This window comes from Perna viridis, chromosome 11 (genome assembly GCF_037379345.1).
Source record: "Perna viridis isolate PV_CMFRI_1.1 ecotype Kerala chromosome 11, ASM3737934v1, whole genome shotgun sequence".
Taxonomy (NCBI): Eukaryota; Metazoa; Mollusca; class Bivalvia; order Mytilida; family Mytilidae; genus Perna; species Perna viridis.
This window is the reverse complement of record NC_142455.1, coordinates 30,350,774-30,373,331: the sequence shown is the minus strand read 5'-3', so window position 1 is coordinate 30,373,331 and position 22,558 is coordinate 30,350,774. Positions and strand designations below refer to the sequence as shown.

The following is a 22,558-nucleotide window of genomic DNA, read 5'->3' as shown; positions in this document are numbered from 1 at the left end:
TAGCCGGGGGCTAGGCGCTCTGCCCGTAGAGCAACTGGGATGTGTACCCCAGGTGGTGGAATGGAGTTTTCAGGCTATAATACGGAAAACCTGACTGCAAACCATAGTGGTGCACTGTGTTGGGAAAGATGTCACGTTCCTCGCACGTTAAAGAACCCTGCTGTGGTATTCAATAGGAACCTTTGCGCTCCGCCACAGGAGGCTAAATTGCCCGACCCTACCCATCCCTCCCTCCCTTTTTCTAGTGGCAATAAAAATTTGTCGACCCTATTGTCCTTGTGTCCCATCCCTTTTTTTCATTTCATCATTATTGCATGTTCATTTTATCATCCATTTCATGTTCATCGTCTGAATATTGCTGCTCGGACGTTAAACCCCAACAATCAATCAATCAATCAATCAATCATTTTTGATCTTACATTAAAGGGGGATGGTTAAGGCCACCTGTCATACACCTGTCCTCAGTCTGGAGATGTAAGTTATTATTGTGTCTTTGTGTTGGTATATTACTTTTTAGTTTGATTTTAAGGAATTGTCATAGTTCTGTCACCATTGATTTTGTTACCTTTAGACACACCTTCATAGTTTACTCAAAGGTGTGTTTACACATGTTGAAGACCATTTGGTGATCACGTAAAATATTTACTATTTTATATTTAGGTTATAGACTGATGAATTTTGTTATGTTCCCTTATTCTATCTTTTTATATAGCAAATTTTATCACAAAATAATCAGATTTACGAACATATTTTAAGGTAATGGTTGTACTGATCCATTCAAGAAACAGATGGAGCTTCAAAGACTTAGAAATCAGGCACAGGTATAGTGGATGCAATCAAATTAAGATGGTTAGAAGGGTATCAATTACTCTCTGTCACAATATTAATCGGATACCATGTAGTGGATAATTTTCGCAGGATGTTAATTTTGGCCTATTTTAGCAGTTTGTCTAAAAATGCAAAAATAAATTCCACGAAATATTTACTTCGAGCTTAGGAACTTAAAGCACAGTTTGACATCTGGCAATATTAGAATTGAAAAAAAATTTTGGCTTACTTGTTTAGTTCATTACTGCCAGATTTTACACCCACCAAATAATTCGTAATATAATATCATAGACTGTTACTGACAGACTGTCTCTGTCTTTAGAAAACTGACAAGTCATTCATGGCCTGTGAATTAGTTTTTTAAGTCGCTAATATTGTTAGTGACTTCTTGCACTTGTAATTTCAGTACTTAATATTCTCATATGATTTGCATAAATATGTAGTTACACGCCACATAATACTGCAGTTCCTTGCTATTTTCACTGCCATAGTGTCATAGTTCTAGCTTCATAAGAGATAAAAATATACCTCCTAAGTATTATGGAAAGTTTACATGAAATGATTGGTTAGCTTTGAACATTACCCAGTTTCTAATTCAGGCACTGAGGCTCATTACAAGACTATATAGGTCATATACATTAGCATGCCCCGATATTTATATTCATTACCAGCTGCTTAATCTGGTTCTTAAACTGATTATCTAGTCAATATCATAAGTGACCCAAAGATTGCTACAACATACCTTTTTTTCAAACATACCATACACATATTTATGCATGCATTGACCTTGAAGTAGACTTCAAAAAATTGGGAACAATGAAGTGTACTATTTTTTTCAACCTTGAATTTGTCAAGAAAATGACAAGTCATAAATAGTTAATCATCGTAATATTGAACAGAAATATCATATCCAGCACCTTGTCTACCAATTGGGGAAATGATCTTATTTGGGGTAATTAACATGGGTGTATAAGCCATTTGTTGGACAAATTAGGAGACTCATATACCAGTAACTTTTAATGTGGTACTTTTAATACAGTGTTTTGTTTTAGGCCCTGCAAAAAGGCATTAAAGAGAAGATGTCAGATGAGCTGGATGCTTTGTTTGAACAGTTTATAACAGACGTAGAACAGAATGAACAAGAACAGAACCAGAATTATGTGTTTAGACGTCCTTCTTCATCAAAGTAAGCTTAAACATACGCCCCCATGCTAAAATAGGCTTAATCATTTTATTCCATCAAGGTTTAGTTATGTGTAATAGAATTAAAATAATCTGCCTATAAAATAATACTGCAAGATATGTGTTCATCATACTAGATGTTAGCTTAGTTTGTTTAAGAGTAAATATCGTCATTGTAAACAAAATATTGGAATCATCTTGTTTGTTTGCTTGTCATTCTGTTCAGCCGAAATTTTGACGAAATGAAGCATTTTTAACATTTTCACTGAATGGATTTTCTTTAAAAAATTTTTTTTTTGAGTCAGTAATTCATTTTTTATTAGATTTAATTCTCACATTGAGACAATTTCATTTCTATTCATTGGCACAGCAATTGCCATTTTCATTTACTTCAGGACATCCAATGTTTGTATTTTCATATGTTGTCATGATTTAATTTTGATATGGTTTGCTCATTTCAACAAATGATTGATTGTTGTGCTGCACTGTTTTATCAATAAGCTGTTCTGTTTCAAGATTTACATTTAGAATACTAGAGTAAATGTTACAGAGATTGTGTTGTTTACACAGTAACACATGGCTGGATTGTCTATGTAAATGTACATCTGGTATAATTGTTCGTTTAACAATAAAGGAGTATGTGAAAATCATTTGTCAAAACAATTTTAATTGATTGTGTATTAGTCATTGAGGATTTTGTTTGATACAAGTTATTGCAATTTTTGTTGTGTATGTACAATGCAGATTTTTTAACAATTTGAGGGATCAAAGTGGGGGTAGTGATTATACAAATATGGGACTGTACAAAATGTACAGGACACTTTTATGGTTTTTGGTATAGCAGTTTTAACATGAATTAGAGAAATTCTAATATGGTTTGAGTTTCAAAGTATCAGATCAAAATTAAAATTCATACTCACAAAAATTGGCCCTACCCAAATAATTTTATTGGCATTCTCTTACAAGATTAAAAAAAAAAATTTTCTTAGCATCACTTTTGATCTTTTTTTTTACAGAATCATATGAACTTTGGGGAAAGAGTATATTTTTCTTACCTACAAATGTACCTACCCTAAGCCAGGAGCTAGGGTCAGGTAAAGGGAAATAACCATTATTTTAAGTGTGGCCTCAGATACACATGTAGTAAATGTATATTGTATGTTAGCTGTTTGTATTGGGTTTGTTCATTGTAACTTACAATGTGTTGATCTGCATGGCATGTGCAAAACTTCACAGTGTTCACTTTGTAGTGATTGTATGAATGTGTCATTTTCTGTGTTGTAGAAATATTTTAAGAGATAAATAGTATGTATGTTTTAGAGGCACATGTTACCAAACTAATGCTTAATATACAAGACAGTACAGTTGTAGTGTTACTAGAGTTAAATGTGATATGCAGATATTCTGTAGAGAATTCATGATTTCTCATCCTTCGAACCATTTCATTTGCTGTTGTGGAATAACAATTAAGGATTCTGATATTTCCTGTATCTTGTACTATTTCTATGCATTTATATCATTGCTACTATACTTAAAACTGCTTGAACTTACATGGCATGAATTATACATTTTGGCATTTTGCATTCATTTAAAAACGTAGTTTGTCAAATTTTAGCATGTTTTAAATGCACAATGTAATAAAAATTATAACAATAATACTATGTAAGGTTTTAGAAGGAACATTGTTATGTAGCTCTTTGACACCTGTGATATCATTGAACTTTACTCCATATTTACTACATTTTCTATAACTGTACTGTTTTAACTTGGTTTTAATGGGTGTTGATTTGTACAATTATTATTATTATGGAGGAGAATCTCGGTTTTCAACAAACAGAACAATTTTGAGTTTTCTTTTCATTGGAAATAGGCTTCCATTTCACTGGCCTGTTCATCACTACTTTCAGATAACCTTAGAGTGATTTTAAATTTTTAATACAGTATTGATTTGAATTCAGATGTGAGTGACATGTGACATAGTTTTTCCTTGCCCATTGATGAAAGAACTGATGTCTACCATATTAAATTTAATTTGCTAATATCACATTTAAATGTTACTCCTACAAAAACAGGAAACATTTTGATACATTGAGGAAAATTTTACAGAATATGAATGCATCAGACTTCTGATTTTGTTGTAAACCAACAATCTCTTCTAATTAGGGATGATGATATAGTTTTGCATGGGTTGATAGTTTCAAATTTATTTGGGTCAAAGTTTTGGTCTTTAAGATGACTACTTAGTCCCATAATACTTATTTGCATTCTAGTATATGGGTGATGATGGTACACAAGTGATTTTGCTACCCATTTATTGCAGCCGGATATTGGCTGTTTCCCCCGGAGACGTTTCCCAAACTGTTGAAAAATATTTTTCCCTAAGGGAGGAAAATTCCAATTGTCAGGCATAATTTTCGGAAAACCAGGTAAAGATGCCTGTGAAATGTTCTATAGGACCCGATTTCTAGGCCCAGTACTTTGTTCACTTCTGGGGAATGTTTTTTTTTGGCAAGTTGTAACTGATTGAATATTGGAAGTACATATTTGTCAGTTTGGTATCGGTTTTCAGACTATATGATGTGTTTCTGTCCCCACTACCATATTTTCCCAATGTGTTGAAAATACTGCCAAAAATTTCCAAAAATAAAGGGTTTGTGGCTGCTCTTAAAATAAGGAACAAAATCACTGTACCCAAAGGTTATTAGTTGAAGTCTACATAAATTGGATATAATTATGGTTAAACATTAGTAGTTAAAGATTTTGCTTGTATTCTGCAATTAGTGTTCACTATAATCCATATCTTTACATTGAATACTTTTCTGTAAATATATCAAATTAATTATTTGTGGAATATCAGGCTTTGTCTTATTTGCATGTTTTTGCTTTTATTAACCATTGCCTTAAAGCTTTGAACCTGCTTTGTTTTAACTTCTTTTAAGCTTCTTAGTATTTTTTCTCACTTTGAATCCAATATTACCTATTATTATTACATGTAGTTATAGAATTCAAGATTCTTCAGAGTCATTGTTAAGTTATTGACAACAGAGTAAGTATTATAGAATATAGTTAGATGTGGGCTGTGTTCTTCTGCATTCATCCCTTGTCTTTTACACTTTGTGCTAGACATAAAGTTGAGAAGTTGAAATATTGTAAAAGAGGACTTAAGAAAAAGAGGAATAATATTAATGCCTTCAGAAATAGGGTATAAATGATACTTCATATTTAAAATGGGAGATTTATACCCTCACTTGTCTGTTCTGTCTATCTGTCTGTTTAGCACTATTCTTTTTACATATGCCTGTATGGTAACTGTACCATAAGGTGTCACACTAAAGAGGGAAGGCTAGAATTTAGAGGTTGTTAATTGACCCATGTAAGAATATGGACCTAAAAGGGGCCAGAAACAGATGTGTCCTGATATCTGGACAATAACCTGAGTTGCATGGTTCTTTTTAAAATTGTACTACAAGGTGCCATACCTCCAAAGGAAGACTTTTGAAGATTGCGACATGATCTGTTTAGGAATTATGGTCCTAAAGGAAGCCGCTTCTATTCTAGTCCAATTATTGTCCAGTGTATATTGCTTAGTCTCAATTCAAATTCATAGCGGCATCAGGCTCAAATGTATACCCATATCTACCTGACTATTCATTGTTTGACTTATGTGATCATATCATGCTGCATCCTGTGACAAATTTTGTTGTATTTGTTCAGGATGACTCAGGGAAGTGATTGTTAATGACTATGTGTGTTTAAGATAGTAATGATTTACTATTATTTATATTTGCAGCAGACGGAAGGAGGGAGAGCTTCCTGACAAAATATTTTTACCAAGAAGATCAGTTCTTACGTAAGTATGTTACTGCAAGAATTTCTTCTTTTGAGGTCATTCATCTTCTATAGACAGACATTGTTTTTTTTTTTAATCCATGTTTTGTTTTGACCAATGAAAGAATATAATGCAGAAACTTTTAAACACATTTTGTTGAATTTGTTGGCACTGAGCTGGTTGTAATGGTCAAGAAGTCATCACCTACCTAAAATAATTTTAAGGAGATGTTTGTACCTTGACTGGTTATATTGGTTTGTCCCTGTGAGTGGGTAATTTTTGGTATAAGTACCATGCCTGGTAATACTGTTTTGTCGCTACTTATGGGTATATGGTGGTATTTTGTCTTGTAATACTATTTTGTCCCTGTTTATTGGTGTATGTTGGTACCTTGCCTGGTATTACTGTTTTGTCCAAGTTTTGGGGTAATTGGTGGTATTTTGTCTTGTAATACTGGTCTGTCCCTGTTTGTTGGTTGTTTTAAGTGAAAGCTCTAAGTTGCCTCCTTAAATAACTTTTTTGTGTGTATTTTTGACCAATTTGATATTGTTTGGTATTAGATTTTTCTGGATTTTTTTTGTTGGTACACTTTGGTTTTTGAGTTTTCTGGATTTTATGCTCTTTTGTGATCCTTTTTATTTGAGTTTTGAGTTATTGGTCCTTTGATATTTTAGTATTGACTGCATTTTGAGCTTTGATTATTAGTAATGTTGTTTTATTTTTAGAATGAACTTAAGTTCTTGAATCTTCATGTATTGGAAGAGTTTATTTGTTTGCATACAGCATAATTTGAATGATAAAAAAACTTCAGGTTTCCCAAGTAAATGAAGTTTATTAACTGTTTAAATAATTTTGACAATAATTTACATGACAGTTGAGTACTGTTAATTTTATCACAGAAGGGTTGATGAACTTGTCCCATGTGGTCATGGGTCACTGCACTTTATGATGACTTTCCGAATTATGCTCCATAATCAAGGAGATGGTCAACTGCTAATTCTAAAAGTGAGATAAAAGGTCAATTAGAATCTTGAATTTAAGGTGTTAATAATGTATCAATGAAATTTATAGAAAGTTTTAATCCACAATTTAAAACTTTATTGTTTTTTCATTCACAATGTCAGATTGATATATAATTGATGTATACTTTAAGGTAGAGTAAGATGATTTTATTGTTGGTAGTTCTAGACAATTAAAATCTGATTAAAACCAGCTCTGTCCTCCTTTTTCTATTAGAGAAGATGCTTTATGAAGTCCAGAGTGTCGAGATATAATTATCAATCCAATTAATGTGAAACATAAGGATTATTGTATACTTACTTTATCTAACCGAGGGTTTTAAGTGAGTTTCCAGTGGCATTGGTCAGGTCGAGGAGAAGAAGAAATCCAAATACTGTAAATAATCAAGCTCATCATTACCTTGTGATATTGTAGTCAATTGTAATACATTCATTACATTTGTTGAATGAAATTGTCAATGATTTTAATGGAGAAGATGTTGAATTATAAAGTATCCTCATATAATGTGTGTGTTCTGTAATGTTATAACATGCTAGAATTCAGTGCAAGGGAATTTCCTGAAGAATTTGTTTTTTTGATTTTAAGCCTTTCCTAATAAAACCATTGACAGGAATAACTTACAGAATTAATGAATCCTGCTATTTTGTAGATTTATAAGTCAGAAACTTATGATTTCTCCAGTAAATAAAACTTACGGTAGTTAAGAATTCTGGCTCCCTGGAACTGAGCAGTGGCAACATTTCCTGTGTTGTAGAGAGCTCTCTGTCTTTGGTATACATTGTACTGGTTAACATAGTTACCTGGTTGGTACTGGCTCATGGCAATGGCCAAGATACATGGGATAAGGACAAGGAGGATTGACTTGTTCATTTTCTTTTTTTTTTAATCTGAAAGAAATTGAAAGTGATAAATTAGGTTGTTATTCATAAATGAGTCAGGGGAATGAATTATGTTAATTTTTTTTTTTAAAAATAAGCAGCTATGATAGATTATCTAACAGGTATGCTGTAATTATCATTTATTGGTCAAACACATGAAAGAAAAAAATTGGTATACTGTGAAGACTTAAGGAAAAATACTAAACCAAAGTAAAGTGTTCTTAAAACTGTGATTATAGAATTGATAACTGTGAACAAGGCAGGCAACCTTTTGAAACATATTTATACTACAGACTTTTTAACATTAAATTATATCAGTAATATACTGAAATATATATTTTTTTAAAATTTGTTTTTGTTTTTAATTTAAAAATTTTGCATCTTGAATTATTTTTTAAAACTTTGTTTTAACAAATTACTAATGATTATTTTTTGTGCTCCTTACCTTGAGACTATCTGCTGTGAGAATGATCTGATTTGCTGATAATCTTCAGGGTATATATATACTTGTACATGTAATTTGACATCACACCTGTCCATGTAATTACTGGTAACATGTACATGTATTCTGTTGCTTCCTTACATGTCCAGGATATAGATTATGTATAGTTACACCCTGGTCTGGACTGGACATCAGGATATTCTATAGATGTTTACACTAAATGTCTTTTATGTAAGATGAATGTTATTTAGGTTATATTTGGCCATTCAGGTGGTTGGGATTATAGGAGGCAATGTGCCATTTATCACATTCCAGCTCAAAATGTCTTATAAAATGCTGAAATGTTAATAAAGAATGCTAAAAATGTTCCGTTGAAATCCTGAAAGTCAATAAAGATGGCCCATTTTCAATTTTCTAATCCCAGTCACTGTATCCCATAAATGTTAGATGTTGTTTTCATCGTGTTAAATGAATATAAAAAAAAAGCCTTGATATTGAAAAGGGTTACAAAGATTGTTAAGTACATATGATTTCAAGTAGTGTAATATTTCCTTAAAGTTTTGATATACTTCTAGGAACAATCTATTTAAATGTTACACTAAAATTATATCTCTAAATTAGTTTTGACTTTCACTTCACTTCATACTGCTTTTCCTGTACAACAACCACAGGTCTAGCAGCTGCTTATCTGTCCAACATGCTTAGGGGGTAATCTGTAACTCAAAAAGTATTGAACCAATATTATTCAAATTATGCACAATGTTTTGATTCATATTTTTAAACAAAATTAATGTAAAATCAATTTTTTGAAACTTAGAGGGAAAGTTAATGAAAATATTATTCCATTCTTTAATATGGTACTTCTTTTTTACAACAAAATTGAGTATGTGTGGATGTGATATGTGTTTTTGTCATCTAAGTATGGTTATATGTTGTATCTGCCATATCTATCTCACTTTCATTGTTATTTTTTAATTAGGGTTTATTTACAAAATAGTAATGCCTTAAGGTAACTTTGTATATATTCTGATGTCCATTCATTTAAAATATATATTATTGATTTGAGTTTTTCAAAATTTCTTTCAGAAAAAAAAAAAACAAAACTATTAAGTGTTTTAAAATTGCATGCAGATATGTACATGAATAAGTTTGACTGCATTGTACAGTCAGTGGGTAATGTTTGAAGTGATTACTGGTTTGTACAGTCAGTGGGTAATGTTTGAAGTGATTACTTCATTGTACAGTCAGTGGGTAATGTTTGAAGTGATTACTGGTTTGTACAGTCAGTGGGTAATGTTTGAAGTGATTACTTCATTGTACAGTCAGTGGGTAATGTTTGAAGTGATTACTGGTTTGTACAGTCAGTGGGTAATGTTTGAAGTGATTACTTCATCGTACAGTCAGTGGGTAATGTTTGAAGTGATTACTGGTTTGTACAGTCAGTGGGTAATGTTTGAAGTGATTACTGCATTTTACAGTCAGTGGGTAATGTTTGAAGTGATTACTTCATTGTACAGTCAGTGGGTAATGTTTGAAGTGATTACTGGTTTGTACAGTCAGTGGGTAATGTATGAAGTGATTACTGGTTTGTACAGTCAGTGGGTAATGTTTGAAGTGATTACTTCATTGTACACTCAGTGGGTAATGTTTGAAGTGATTACTGGTTTGTTAGATGTGCAGTTTCTTTGAAAAATATCAAACTAAACATAATTTTGGAAAATGTGTCTTAGATTTGAATGCTAGGTGAAAGACAAAATTAAAAAGGGGCATGTTTTGTTCGCTTTGAATGTTTCTAGTGTGTCATCCAGTGTTATGTATGCTGGATTTTAAAAGCTCATTAGAGATGGTGTTAGCTGTTTTTTAATGTATCAACTTATAAAAAAACATTACTTGACTTGACTTGTATTAGTATTTTTGTTTTCTATATGGTTATCAGGATTCATGAATTTTTTTTTCTGGAACAGGCAAATTATTATATGTTTGAAGGGACATAAACTTTTTTCTTACATCAAGAAACAAAAATGGAAAACCATTAGCTACAGTTCTTTCAAAGTCTTTAGTACATTATTAAACATTCAACCACTTTTGAAAATACCCAAGGTGGTTTTATCTTCTGAATTTTTATGTACATTTTCATTACATCATAACATATCAATCAAATTCAAAAGCTGTCCTTAGAAATTAAGATTGTACACCATTGAAACAGCAATACAAGGGCCACATCAAGAAAAAATATTTAAAAAGGGTGTCTATGTATTTTTCAGACATGTTAGAGCTCAAAACTATTCAAAACTTCTTTTTCAACAGCTGATCTAATGACATTATATTTTATTTCAGAGAGCTGTTCGAGATCAACCACATAAAGACAATCTACCACATGTTTGTAGCCATGCTTATAGTTTTCTGTCTCAATACCTTTGTCTATGATCTGGTCCATGAAGGGAGGTAAGCCTTTAAAGATTTAGAAGTAGATGTAACTAACTACACATTTGTGCCAAGAGAAGCATATTTAATGTTTATAGAAATTGGAACTTTTGAATCATTTTACTTCAATGGAATCATATGTATCATTACAGAGTTTGGAATTTTTTGCATCAGTTTACCATGAACAGAATTGTTATCAAAATATACACAGTTAAATTACGGTACAAGGAAAATTTACTGATTTTTATACCTTGCCACACAAAGTGGCAAGTGTTTTGTGAAACCCTTAAAACAGTGTGTGTTGGTCCATCCGTCTGTCTATTCATCATATTTTTTTATAAACTTTGCACAGTTGTTTAGTACCATAAAATTCAGGTTTAGTTCAATTTTCAGCAAAATCTAAAATGCAGTTTTCGAGTTCGGCCATTTGGAACATTTTACCATCCAATTTTGGCTGGGTACCACTTGTGTTACTGTTCCAGTAATGCCCTTTTTTTGATATTTGTAAGAGTTTGAACTTTAAGGATATTTCAACATTCAATATAGTGGAATGTTCATACTTTGGGGTTAATTATTTTTGGTTCCTTTTGCTAATTAAATTATTAAGTATACAGTCTGTTTTTAATAGCTTTTGAAACTGCATCATAATGAAAAGTAAAGTGAAAAAAGGAGATATGTGATAAGGTGTTATTGGAATCTTCATAAGCTGTAATATATGTTTGTAAAATGGAAGTGTATATGTAATTATATACTGTTTGTTCCAGAATCAACTTGAGTTTTGAATTGATGCAATGGGCTTTAGGAAAGTTGTCTAAGGTGATGGAATTGTGGGTAATGATGAATCTTGGGACATTAATTCTGCTGTATCCAATGTTTTACTACTGGGCTAATAAAAGACCATTTGGGCCTGCAAGTATGTACTTATGAAAATGATTGAGGTATAGTTGATGGAAAATAAACTCGTATGTTGTATAAAGGTTTCAAATGACAAAATCATCCACAATTAACTGAAGAACTCATAAAGAATATTATTTTCAACTCAAGAAATATGTAAAAGTAATTTCAGATGTTCACTTTCATTTGAGAAATAATTTTAGTTTTGAAATGGTGTCAAAAGTTTTAAAATTTAATAAAATACATGTAGATCTTTATTACAATTTTGACTGATTTTCTGCTATCGTCATATTTTATCTGAACAAACAAGACAAATGCTTCAGTGAACTTATAACAATAGAAATTAACCAGTGTTTAAATTTGAAACTGAGCCAGCAATATTTGTTTTATTCATGAGGATGCTGTTGTAAACATATCCTGTTTTTTTATGCCTTGGTGGTAATATCTTGTTTGCTTTGCATCAGAACTCTATTACTGTAAATATACATGTATTAATTTTTTGGATGTACTTTACCTGTTTTTGCAGTGGACAGAAAAGTGCAAAAATAGTACCCTTAAAATTGATTTCTAACACTACAATTTTGCTAATCATTTTTTTTAAACTAGGAAAATTGATAACTGATAATTGATAAAGTAACCTGGTCCCCTGAGGTTTTTTAAAGAATTTCTCATTAACCATTTTGTCTTTTTTTTTTTCAGAATGGTATGACTTTTTAGCCTTATCATTCTACATAGGATTTATGGTAGCCTTTCTAGTATTACCTGTACGATATCTAATGGAGAATTCACTGCCACCAGCTTCATCACTGATAGTGGCATGTGAACAGGTCAGTGTCAGGACTTTACTTAAATAAATAAGGATATTTTGTTTAATTGCTACAAGTTACTTTGAAGCAACTTATTTTTGTGAGAAATTTTATTTTTACTAATTTTCTGAGCAAGAATAAGATGCATTTAAGTCTCTAAGCATCATCTTTATGTTTAAGTACAAACAATGTTGTTCCGTTTAAAAATCATTCAGCGATAGTTTCATCTTTTTGACAAGTAGTTGAGATATATTGAAAAGACCTGTTTAATGCTTTGTTTGTTTTACCACGAACACTGTATATTATGAAAGGTTTTTTTTTTGAATGGATAAAGTGCAAAAATATATGTAATGAAGAGTACCTACTAAATCAGTCTTTATTATGGTATTATGTTTACAGTTGAGGCTTATCATGAAAATGCACTCATTTGTACGAGAAAACATCCCCAGAGTACTTAGTTATAACAATAAGACAGGTATGGATAGAGTTATTGTGTTTGTGGAGAAAGGGAAAAAAGTAATATTGATATTTGTACAAAATGATTGAATTATAGATTCTTGTATTTTAAAATTGTGTGTGTGTCTATTATTATGCTAGTATTTACTATGATATATACTGTACATGATGAATTTTACATGCCAAAATCTGTACCATAATATGCTATATTAAACCAAGACTCTTATATCACCCCAAGGGGCACATGTGATATAGGCCAAGGGTTTATATGGTTTGTGATACAAATTCTGACATGTCATGTCCATTACATCATATATTATCGGTATAACTATACTTCAAGTGTGCTCCAAGAAGTGGTGACAAGAAGGGTAACAATTTAGGGTTTAACAATCACCAATAATGCATATACAAAGATTGTATGTTTTAATCTTAATATATGATATCATCTAATTAAATGAGTATCACATTTCAATGAAACATATATAAAATAACTGCCTTTTTCATGCCAAAATCATGTTGAAAATCCCCAAAACAAATATTTTTGTAAACTAAATACCAAGTTTTGTTGTTTAAATTTTAATAGTTGGAACAAAACTTTCTCATAGTTAAGTATTTGCTTAACATAAAAATGGAAGGTGTTCACCAAATATTAATTGTATATCCCATTACTATATATTTCCAGATGATGATAGTGAAGAAGATGACAGTTTGGTAGAAGATGTTCTATGTCCAGATTTCTCAAAGTTTTTATATTTCTTATTTATACCTACATTGATATATCGAGACAATTATCCCAGGTAATACAGCATTTCTATGTACACTATTTTAACTGTATTTCGTCATTCTAAGTGAACTTAGTAAGACCTGGAGAATTAACATGTATGATTTTTTTATGGATGACTAGAATATTTTATGATTTTGCTTTGTCTAATTCTAGCATTTTCAGGCAACTTCTAACACAGTGATAACTTACATACAAAATAAAGCAATGATACAATATACAATATTTTGTGTTATAGATTTCAGATCTAAATGGCAAAAATTACAGTTCTCATCTATAAATCAGCAAATCCTCAGATTGCTGAGATATAAGCTTTATAATGAACACAGAATCTGACTGAGTAGGAGGTTTACTAACTAAATATTCCTAAGTTTGAGGACCAGAATCTGACCTATGATATGTTAGATGTACATTTTAGCTTGAATAGGAAATTTCCATACTAAATTCATGGTTGTCTTTGTTTCAGAACAAAGACAATTCGATGGAACTACGTTGTGACAAACTTTGCTCAAGTTGTTGCCTGTTTATTCTTCATTTATTATATTTTTGTGAGATTCTGTGTTCCATACTTCCATAACTTTAACCAAGAACATGTGACACCCAAGTTGTTAGTGATGACGATGTTTGGCTGTATGTTACCAGGGACATTGGTTCTGTTTATAGGTAAGGCATTAGAAATCTGTCATGGAGGCAGAAATATTCAGGGTTTTATATGTGGTGATAAACATGAATGTGGAGTTTTCTTAAGGAAAAAAAAAAATTTAAGTTAAAAAAAAAACGAACTGAGATTTGATGTGAAAACTTGGAAACTGTTAACTTGCACAACATTTCACTATGTAGTAACTGCTTGTTTTCACAGGCAAAAGTACTTCACATGAAATCCATTTGAATCGAGCTGCACATAATTTTCATATAAAAAATTCACTGGAATCTCATGTGAAGGCTGTATTAATTTTTTTCTTTAATGTGAATATAAAGTGAAAATTGTGTGAAAATATTTTGCCGGTGTATGATTTTAAACTCAAAATCCCTACTAACATTCCAGATAACAAATTTTAACCAAGAAAAAAAAAATTTAAAAATCATTAAAAACAACTTTTACATTGAAAAACAACAAAATTACCCAACCTCACTCATGCCAGTATAAAGACATAGTCATCAATAATTTTCATCTCTCACCACAAATTTGACAGAAGGACTACAATGTCTGTGTTGGTGGCCACATGCATGATTTCATTCATTTTCATTATTTCTGGATGTAACATCTCTGAGAATGCTGGTTAGGTTTCATTCAAACTTTGTAGGATTATTAATTACCAGAAAAACACAACAAGTTTGCCTGTTTTTTGTGAATTTACTGGCTAATTGTTCAATGTTTTGTAGAAATGTATGTTTGATAAACTGTTCACAAATCTTGTTGAAAGCAAAGTGCCAAGCGAATTCCAAACAATTATTTTGGCATTGATTTGTTCTGTTGTTGGCCAGTTATTTTCCTTTAATCGATCATGACATTACATTTTTTTTATACCTTACGTAATGGTTAATAGCAATAAAAGAGTAATCAAGGGAACCAAGATTATAGCAGTAATAAAAAGAATGTAATCCAGGGACAAAGACCAGACATGGAAAACAGACATACACAACAAAGAACATAAAGTAACTAAAATCATACACACAAAGTAACAAAAGCAAATGAGAAACTTGGACTCCACTAAAAACTAGGAGCATGGACCAAAATAAATGTTTGGGGCATATGAGTGTGCTCACTAAGGTTATTTTCATCTAAAATATTTTATATTTAAATACATTGATCATGTTTCAGGTTTCTTTGCCATTTTACACTCCTGGTTTAATGCTTTTGCTGAAATGTTGAGATTTGCTGATAGAATGTTTTATAAGGTAAGATATAACACATTAATGACAGGTTTGATGTGTCAACTACAAAATATGCAATGTTAGGTAAAAAAAATAGAGAATAATAAGCTACTGAAAATAATCATCATAGATATGTTAGTATATACACCTGTCCATTGGAAACGCACCAGCCTGTCCCTAGTTCACGCTGTTTATCCTGAAAATAGAAAAAAAAAATGGTTGACCACAGAAAATACAGATTTAGAAAAAAATTACTTGGTAATAGTGAAGAACCGGTAATTAAAAACTTAAGGCATTTAATCTAAAAGTCAGCTGTTGGTGTGGTCTCTGGTTCTAATGTTGATTATTGCATCAGAAGGAAACTTCACACTGTAATTAAATCACAATGCATACACTTTTAGGATTTTCATAAGTCACACATGTAGCCTTATACAGACAATTGTTTTGGACTCAACAAAAGTTTAGTAATTATACCATATATACCCACACTCAAGAAGTGGGTGGTATATTAGAATAACCTTGTCCATATGTCTGTACAAATTTCATTGCATTATCTCCGCTCCAAATGGATGGATTGATTTAAAATTTGGTGTGTGGCTAAATATATAAAAGCAATTTTGCATGCTGTCCATTATTATCTTCCTGTTTTGTAGGACTAGATCAAAAGATTGTCGAAACTTTTGTCACAAAAATCTTGGCTCATAATGGATGAATTTATTACAAATTTGGTGTGTGGCTTTATGTAAATAGGGTATAAGTTGTTAGCTGTCTAATACCAGCTTCTGTATGTGTGTATGCTAAAAATAATAATGCATGGAACTTTATATCTGTATTTATATCAAAATGCTAAAACTTTGTTATTTTGCAGGATTGGTGGAATTCTACTTCATTCTCTAACTATTACAGAACCTGGAATGTGGTGGTACATGATTGGCTCTATACATATGTATATAAAGATGTCTGTAAGGTAAAGTTTTGTCAGTCTTCTATAACTTTCACATTTCATTTTACAGTTTTTTTTGTTATGGTGGGTGTAGAGTTTGTATCTTGATATCACCCAGGATCAGTTTTAAACTTACTTTAGGAAAACAAATTGTATAAAAGGAGGGTGTTCTTAAATAATATTATAGATTTGATGTGAATTCTCAAGGATCTTTGTTCTAGTGTTAAAGGGTAACTTTTTACATGACACAATAACTCAAAGAAATGAAAAAAAATATGTAATTAAAGGTTTCTTAATGAGTGATAGTTCAATATTGCAAAATATCAAATCAATTATTTAATTTTAATGACATAACAAATGAGCCTCAGTGAGGTTGTTATGACGTTGAAATTAATAAAGTAAGTTGATATTTTGCAATATTCATCTTTCATGAGTTTTTAAACCATTTTTTCTATGGTTCTTTTGAAATATTTTTGCCGCATGTAGCATCTGTCATGGCAGAAATGCTAGCGATCATCCTTCTATGACGTGACCAATGGTGACATAGAATAATGTTAGAATTGTCATTACTTCACTTTTGACCAATCAGGTTTTACAAAAAATTATACACTAACACATACATCCAATTGCAATGATAAATTTTTCATTCACTAGTTTCTATCACATTGACCATGTGTGATATCCCAAATATCTAGTAATAGACTAAACAACCAAATCATAAAGAATTCTATATTTCTCTTTGAAGTGCAGCTAACTTATGCAGTTTGGTATCTGCTTGGGACATTTTTCACCAATGTAAATACAATCACCTTATATTCTTGGGTCAATATTTCACAGAAAACTAGAAATATCCCTACAGTTTTGCTATGCTTACTGTCCTTATCCTAAACATATGTGTATATACTGTTTTAGGTTGTTGGTACCAGGAACCGTCCAGCAGCTATGGCTTGTGTGTTTATTTTTTCTGCTATTTTCCATGAGTATGTACTGGTGCTATGTTTTAGCTTCTTCTATCCTGTGTTGCTAGTTATGTTTGCTGGAGCTGGATGTAAGTAACTAGAATAAAACAGTATGCATTAAATCATTTGCATTTGGTCAGTGTTTTGGTGTTAAGTTATTTAATTTTAGATTAGTAGTTCCTGGTTCTCTAATAAGCACAAGGTATATGTAAGATAGCCTGGTTGGCGCAAAGTCACAGTAACATGTCTGAGTGGGATGACTTGCCTTCCTGTGAGCCCTTGCATTTGTGAGCTAGCACATTTACAATTCAGCTCACTGTATTGCACTATTTCAACTGAAGCAGTGTCTTTTTGATTTTTTGATTGATCTAATGTTCTTGTCCTGAAATACATGAAATATCTGTTGTAGGAAATAAAAAAACTATTAAATATTGCCCTCCTAAAAAAATTGTGGACAGCAACTATGAAATTGGAATCATACATGTAAGAAAAATGTATTTACCAATTAAAGAAGGATTCTTAGAATGAAATGAAATGAAAGACCTCACACATCTTCTGCTATTAAGCAGAACATGACTAAAAGACATGGTCATGCTATGCACATAAAGTATGTGTGGTGATAATGGCTACTGTTTTATTTACAGACATAAATGTAATGTTTCTCATTGTAGTTGGTTTTATTTTCCTTACGGACAAAGGTCAGGCTAGAAGCTGGAATGTCTTTCTTTGGGTTGCCCTATTTACAGGAACCGGTATACTGATGTGTTTATACAGTATGGAGTGGTATGCTAGAATTAATTGTCCTAATAACACAGTAAGTACTTTTAGAGCAGGAAAACCTTATTAGAGTGATATATGACCCTGGTGAATTGGTTTTGTCAACACTTCCATACTTCTTGATATTTTAAAATATTAGAATATTAGTTGATAAATCGACACAAATACTTTTGCAAGCTCCTATGAGCATGAACAATAAAAAAACTGGCTCAATGTGTTGTTGTAGTTAGAGTCAGGGCTTACCTCATACAAAAATACCACTGTTATTAACCTTGCAACTTCCAATACGCTGTACATGTCTTTCAACAAGTAATCACTAATCAGCAGCATTACAACCAAATACATAGGAAGTTCTTAATCCAAGAATAATATATATATAGGAATAACTCAAAACATTGGTCAAGTTTACTCATCTGAACAGCTGTTGGATTGACCCAGTAGTTATTCAATGCAAAAATACCAATTATATCAATAATGCAAAATTCAGTTTGCTGTAAATGTGTTTTAAGGAGTAACCTCTCATCAGTCTCACATAGAAAGAAGCATTCCAAGCATTAAATGAAAAGAATAGTACTCAGAAAATGTGTGAAATATCTACCAATGAATGTTACAGTATTAAAGCTAAAATTTAGCAATTACTTTATGTATATTTTTCAGGACAATATTTTAGACAAGTTGATACCAAGGTCTTGGACATGTAACTTTGATGCAATGGAAAATAAAATGAAATATCAGTCTACTGCAACTTACTTAAAGGCTGAACTTTAGAATAGTAATATGGATCAACTAACTTTATAAAAGGTTAAAAGATGGAAGAGGAGGTTCAAATCTATAAACTAAAGGTCAGAATCTAATGATTTATTTTTTTACTGAATTCTGTATTGATGAACATATGTCATAGATTCAAATGTTAAACTTAAGACCATTTGAAGGCATGTTGTTTTTAACTGAACATTGAACTCTTTATTGAACTTTGTATGTAGGCATTAAAAAGATGAGATTATGCATTAATATCCTAGTAAGATACTGCCAACTGTTGAAAAGTATATTTTTTACATTTTTTGTATTGTTTTCATCTGAATGAACCTTTTGATGTTCAAAAAGTTTAAAAACTTGTGCATGTGTTGAGATGAAGTTGTCAGTCTTGGGCTTATATTAGTACCACAAACAAACTTGTTTGTTAAGTATTGTTTATTCATACATGTATATGTTTACATTCTTGACTTATCAAATTTCAATATTTTTTCATATTTATTTTTAAAGAGTACAATGTATTTTCCGACTTTTCAGAGCTTTGTGGCTCTTTGGCCTATACACAAAGATAAAGCAGCTTTTTCTAGTCTCAGGAGTTCTCTAATAACATTATTTTGATAAGTTTGTTGGATGTGTTTTCGTATTTAGCTATAATATTTCTACATTTTATGACAGTTTCTGTGACCAATTCATTTTGAAGTTGGTGATAGCACAGAGAGTAATGGATCCAGTTTTAAAATTGATATTTTAAAATGAGCATTTGATCAAATTCTTACTCCAGTTCAGTAAGTAGAAATCAAAGATTTAAGGAAAATTAAAGTGTGGAATTAAGGAATTAAACTGGTACCCAATTTAAGCAAGTACATATTTTTTGAAAACATTTTTTTTAAAGAAAAGATCCATTATATCAGGTTTTGTGGAATTATGTAGATATTTTTCTAATATTGTTAATTAATTTTACCATTTTGATGATGTTTTTTGTTGTCAGTTAAATACTCATATGTTCTAAACAATAAACTGACCATCAATAAACAGTTGCAATAAAAATGTGCCATTTTTATATTGAAATTAGAGATTTACTTCATGTATATATTATAAGGTGTGTTTGCATCATAATTATAAGTGGAATTAATTTTGAATGTGGGACCTAGTAGCTGGTTTACTTTGTCTGCCTATGGATTACAATTATTAGCTCATATCAACCAAGGTTATATGTGAGCTGTAGCCATTACTTAGCATTGGTCGCCAATTTTTGTATATATTGTATATCACTGTATGTCAGGTTGTTTTCTACCCATTAAGTTCTTAGAAAGTGGTGGACATTTGAACCACCAAAAATTCAAGAAATGCTGGACTGAAGCAGCCTTTGCTTGAAGAAACATTTCTGTATTTCAATTCCAACATGGATCTAACAAGAATTTAAGTTCAAACTTTCATGCAGATTGCACATGCCTTTTGATAACTTAAGAATGTTTTATAAGATAAGTTTTGATACAATATTTGTCTTAATGGATAAAAGGTTCCTTTTATTTTCATAGTCATATGTGAGCTTTTAGACTGGCTGATTTCAAAATTATGCTTACTAGTATTTTTCCTTATAAGAAATGAATATGGCACCAAGGCTTAAAATAGAACAGTATGGTTGGTGCCTTTTCAGTCAGAATTTGAAATAAATGAATGATAAAATCAGGAGTAAAGCTTTAAGATAAATGAACATGTTCATGAATTTTTCAATATTAAAATTATGGCGGAAGTTTCAGGAGTACATTATCATGTTCATGACATTGCATGAGTATTTGATTAGCTGTTGTCAAATATGTTACAACCAAATAATGGTGTGCAATTCAGGTTTTATGGGCACCTGGCTTGTGTATGTTAGTACATTTTACATGTTTTTGTCAATGTTGTATTTGTGTATATACATGTAGATGAATTTGTGTACACCTGTAGTCTATCCGATATCCTTTTGATAAGTGACTGATTTGATGTTAGAATCATTCATTCGTAAGTGCCACCTATAATAATCATATGATTCTTAATTACAGAAAAAAAAAAAACGGGATTATAACTCTAGTCAGATTCTCCTTGCAAGATAAGTGGAGTTAATTAGTTATGGATCGAGGCTTTAAATGTTTATTGTACATCTGACATTTTCAGTGTATGTTTTGTCTGTTATATTTTTTAGAGTGCTTGTCGAAAGAGAGAATTATTATATGCCTGGAACATACCACTTTTTACTTATTTTTTATGGTGCAGTTTCTTTAAGAAACCAAAACCTTGTAATTAAATGTATATTTTGTATTGATTGTGTTCTTCTTTGTTGATAATGTTCAGTTCATTTGTCCTGTCAGTGATCTCCAGGTATCGATTCACAAAGAGTCGTAAGTGTAAAGTTGATCGTAAGTAATGATGTCATAAACTAAAATAGCATTGTGATGTCATGATTTACGATCAATTTCACACTTAAGACTTTTTGTGAAACCAATGCCAGACCTGTCAAACCAGGGTACTTATCTTCAAGGTTTTTATTTATCAGAAGGTTCATTGATTCAAAGCTGAATGATTTTTTTCTTTGAGAATACAAGTAGTAAAATTTTTTCAAATCAAGAAAAAGCCTATCTAATTGCTACATTCCTGCATGATTAATTGGAGAGCATGATTCTGCTTAAAAAATTACACAATCACCACCAAGAATCAAACCAGGTACTGCTTAAGAATTGATTCTGTGGCCATTAACTGGCTATTTAAATCTACTTCCTATTAAATAGAATTAGACCACATCAACCCTTAATTGGGATAGATCTTTATTGTAATCACTTAATAGTATATTTTGTTCATTGATGTCAGCATTATTCTATTTGCAATCAAGTTAAAGGCCCATAAATCTATATCAAAAGAAATGAATATTTTATGTGTATATTTAAGGACCAATTGTTTCTATGACGAGTATGACGTTTATTCTGTTGAGGCACGTTGATGTGTCAATGCTAATGTTACATACATCAAATTTTAACTATTGCCTGTTAAGTTTTCTTTGTTACAGATAGAACTGATAAATTGAAATCATAGGCAGATTCAAGATAGGGGAGGGCACTCTTATGGAATTTGAAATTAATCAGTGTTACTGGTATATACTTCATGTTTCAACATTGCCGTATAGTTCAGTAAACAATGAAACAAATTTGTTTTTAAGAAACACAAGTGAACATGATGCAGCTTTTTTTAACATGTATGAGAAAAAAATTGCCCCCTACTTATGTATATTTCTGATCAAGTTGTTATTGATACTCATATAGGAAGTTCTTTGTCTTGATATTTATAATAGAGATCTATATACACAATTTTCTTTTTTTTATGAATAAACTAGTATACAACTGGTTGTGACAGCTTTTATTTTAGCTCACCTGGCCAAAGGCCATCATAGCTATTGTCATCTTTTGGCGTCCGTTATTGTTAACAATTTTTCAAAACTCTTCTCCTCTAACACTAATTGACGAATTAGAACCATACTTGGTATAAATATTCCTTACATTATTACGGTATGTGGGGATTTTTGATCCGTCAATATCCAATAAATAGGATAATCAATATGGTTATCGTGAATAACCAAAATATAATCACTTATGCCAAGAATGTGTTTAGATTTAACTTGTGCGCGAAACAAATTCTGCACACTTGTGAAATCTAGGCATTATTTGGCACTTGTGATCT

The 22,558-nt window shown here is 31.2% G+C and overlaps 2 protein-coding genes across 3 annotated transcripts in view; one reads left to right on the top strand and one right to left on the bottom strand.

Annotated features, from left to right (window-relative positions):
- LOC148603685 (sterol O-acyltransferase 1-like) overlaps positions 1–22,226 on the top strand; it is a 28,988-nt gene extending 6,762 nt beyond the window's left edge. Inside the window, exons 2-16 of one of the 2 annotated variants that reach the window (XM_088553919.1) lie at positions 757–821; positions 1,881–2,014; positions 3,295–3,315; positions 5,801–5,860; positions 10,517–10,624; positions 11,368–11,516; positions 12,197–12,324; positions 12,703–12,778; positions 13,442–13,556; positions 14,007–14,203; positions 15,363–15,439; positions 16,284–16,382; positions 17,271–17,406; positions 17,989–18,131; positions 18,752–22,226. In XM_088553919.1, the coding sequence (XP_088410045.1) occupies positions 757–821; positions 1,881–2,014; positions 3,295–3,315; positions 5,801–5,860; positions 10,517–10,624; positions 11,368–11,516; positions 12,197–12,324; positions 12,703–12,778; positions 13,442–13,556; positions 14,007–14,203; positions 15,363–15,439; positions 16,284–16,382; positions 17,271–17,406; positions 17,989–18,131; positions 18,752–18,862 (1,619 nt within the window). In that variant the 3' untranslated portion in view covers positions 18,863–22,226. The remainder of the gene's footprint in view (positions 1–756; positions 822–1,880; positions 2,015–3,294; positions 3,316–5,800; positions 5,861–10,516; positions 10,625–11,367; positions 11,517–12,196; positions 12,325–12,702; positions 12,779–13,441; positions 13,557–14,006; positions 14,204–15,362; positions 15,440–16,283; positions 16,383–17,270; positions 17,407–17,988; positions 18,132–18,751) is intronic. The other variant, XM_088553920.1, reaches the window with a different exon arrangement.
- LOC148603686 (uncharacterized) lies at positions 6,711–8,320 on the bottom strand. The gene is made up of 4 exons (XM_088553922.1): positions 8,183–8,320; positions 7,555–7,746; positions 7,160–7,232; positions 6,711–6,838 (listed from the first exon to the last, which is right to left on the bottom strand). Exons 2-3 carry the CDS (start codon positions 7,727–7,729, stop codon positions 7,165–7,167), a joined length of 243 nt encoding a protein of 80 aa, XP_088410048.1. The 5' UTR covers positions 7,730–7,746; positions 8,183–8,320; the 3' UTR covers positions 6,711–6,838; positions 7,160–7,164.
- Positions 22,227–22,558: the final 332 nt, after the last annotated feature.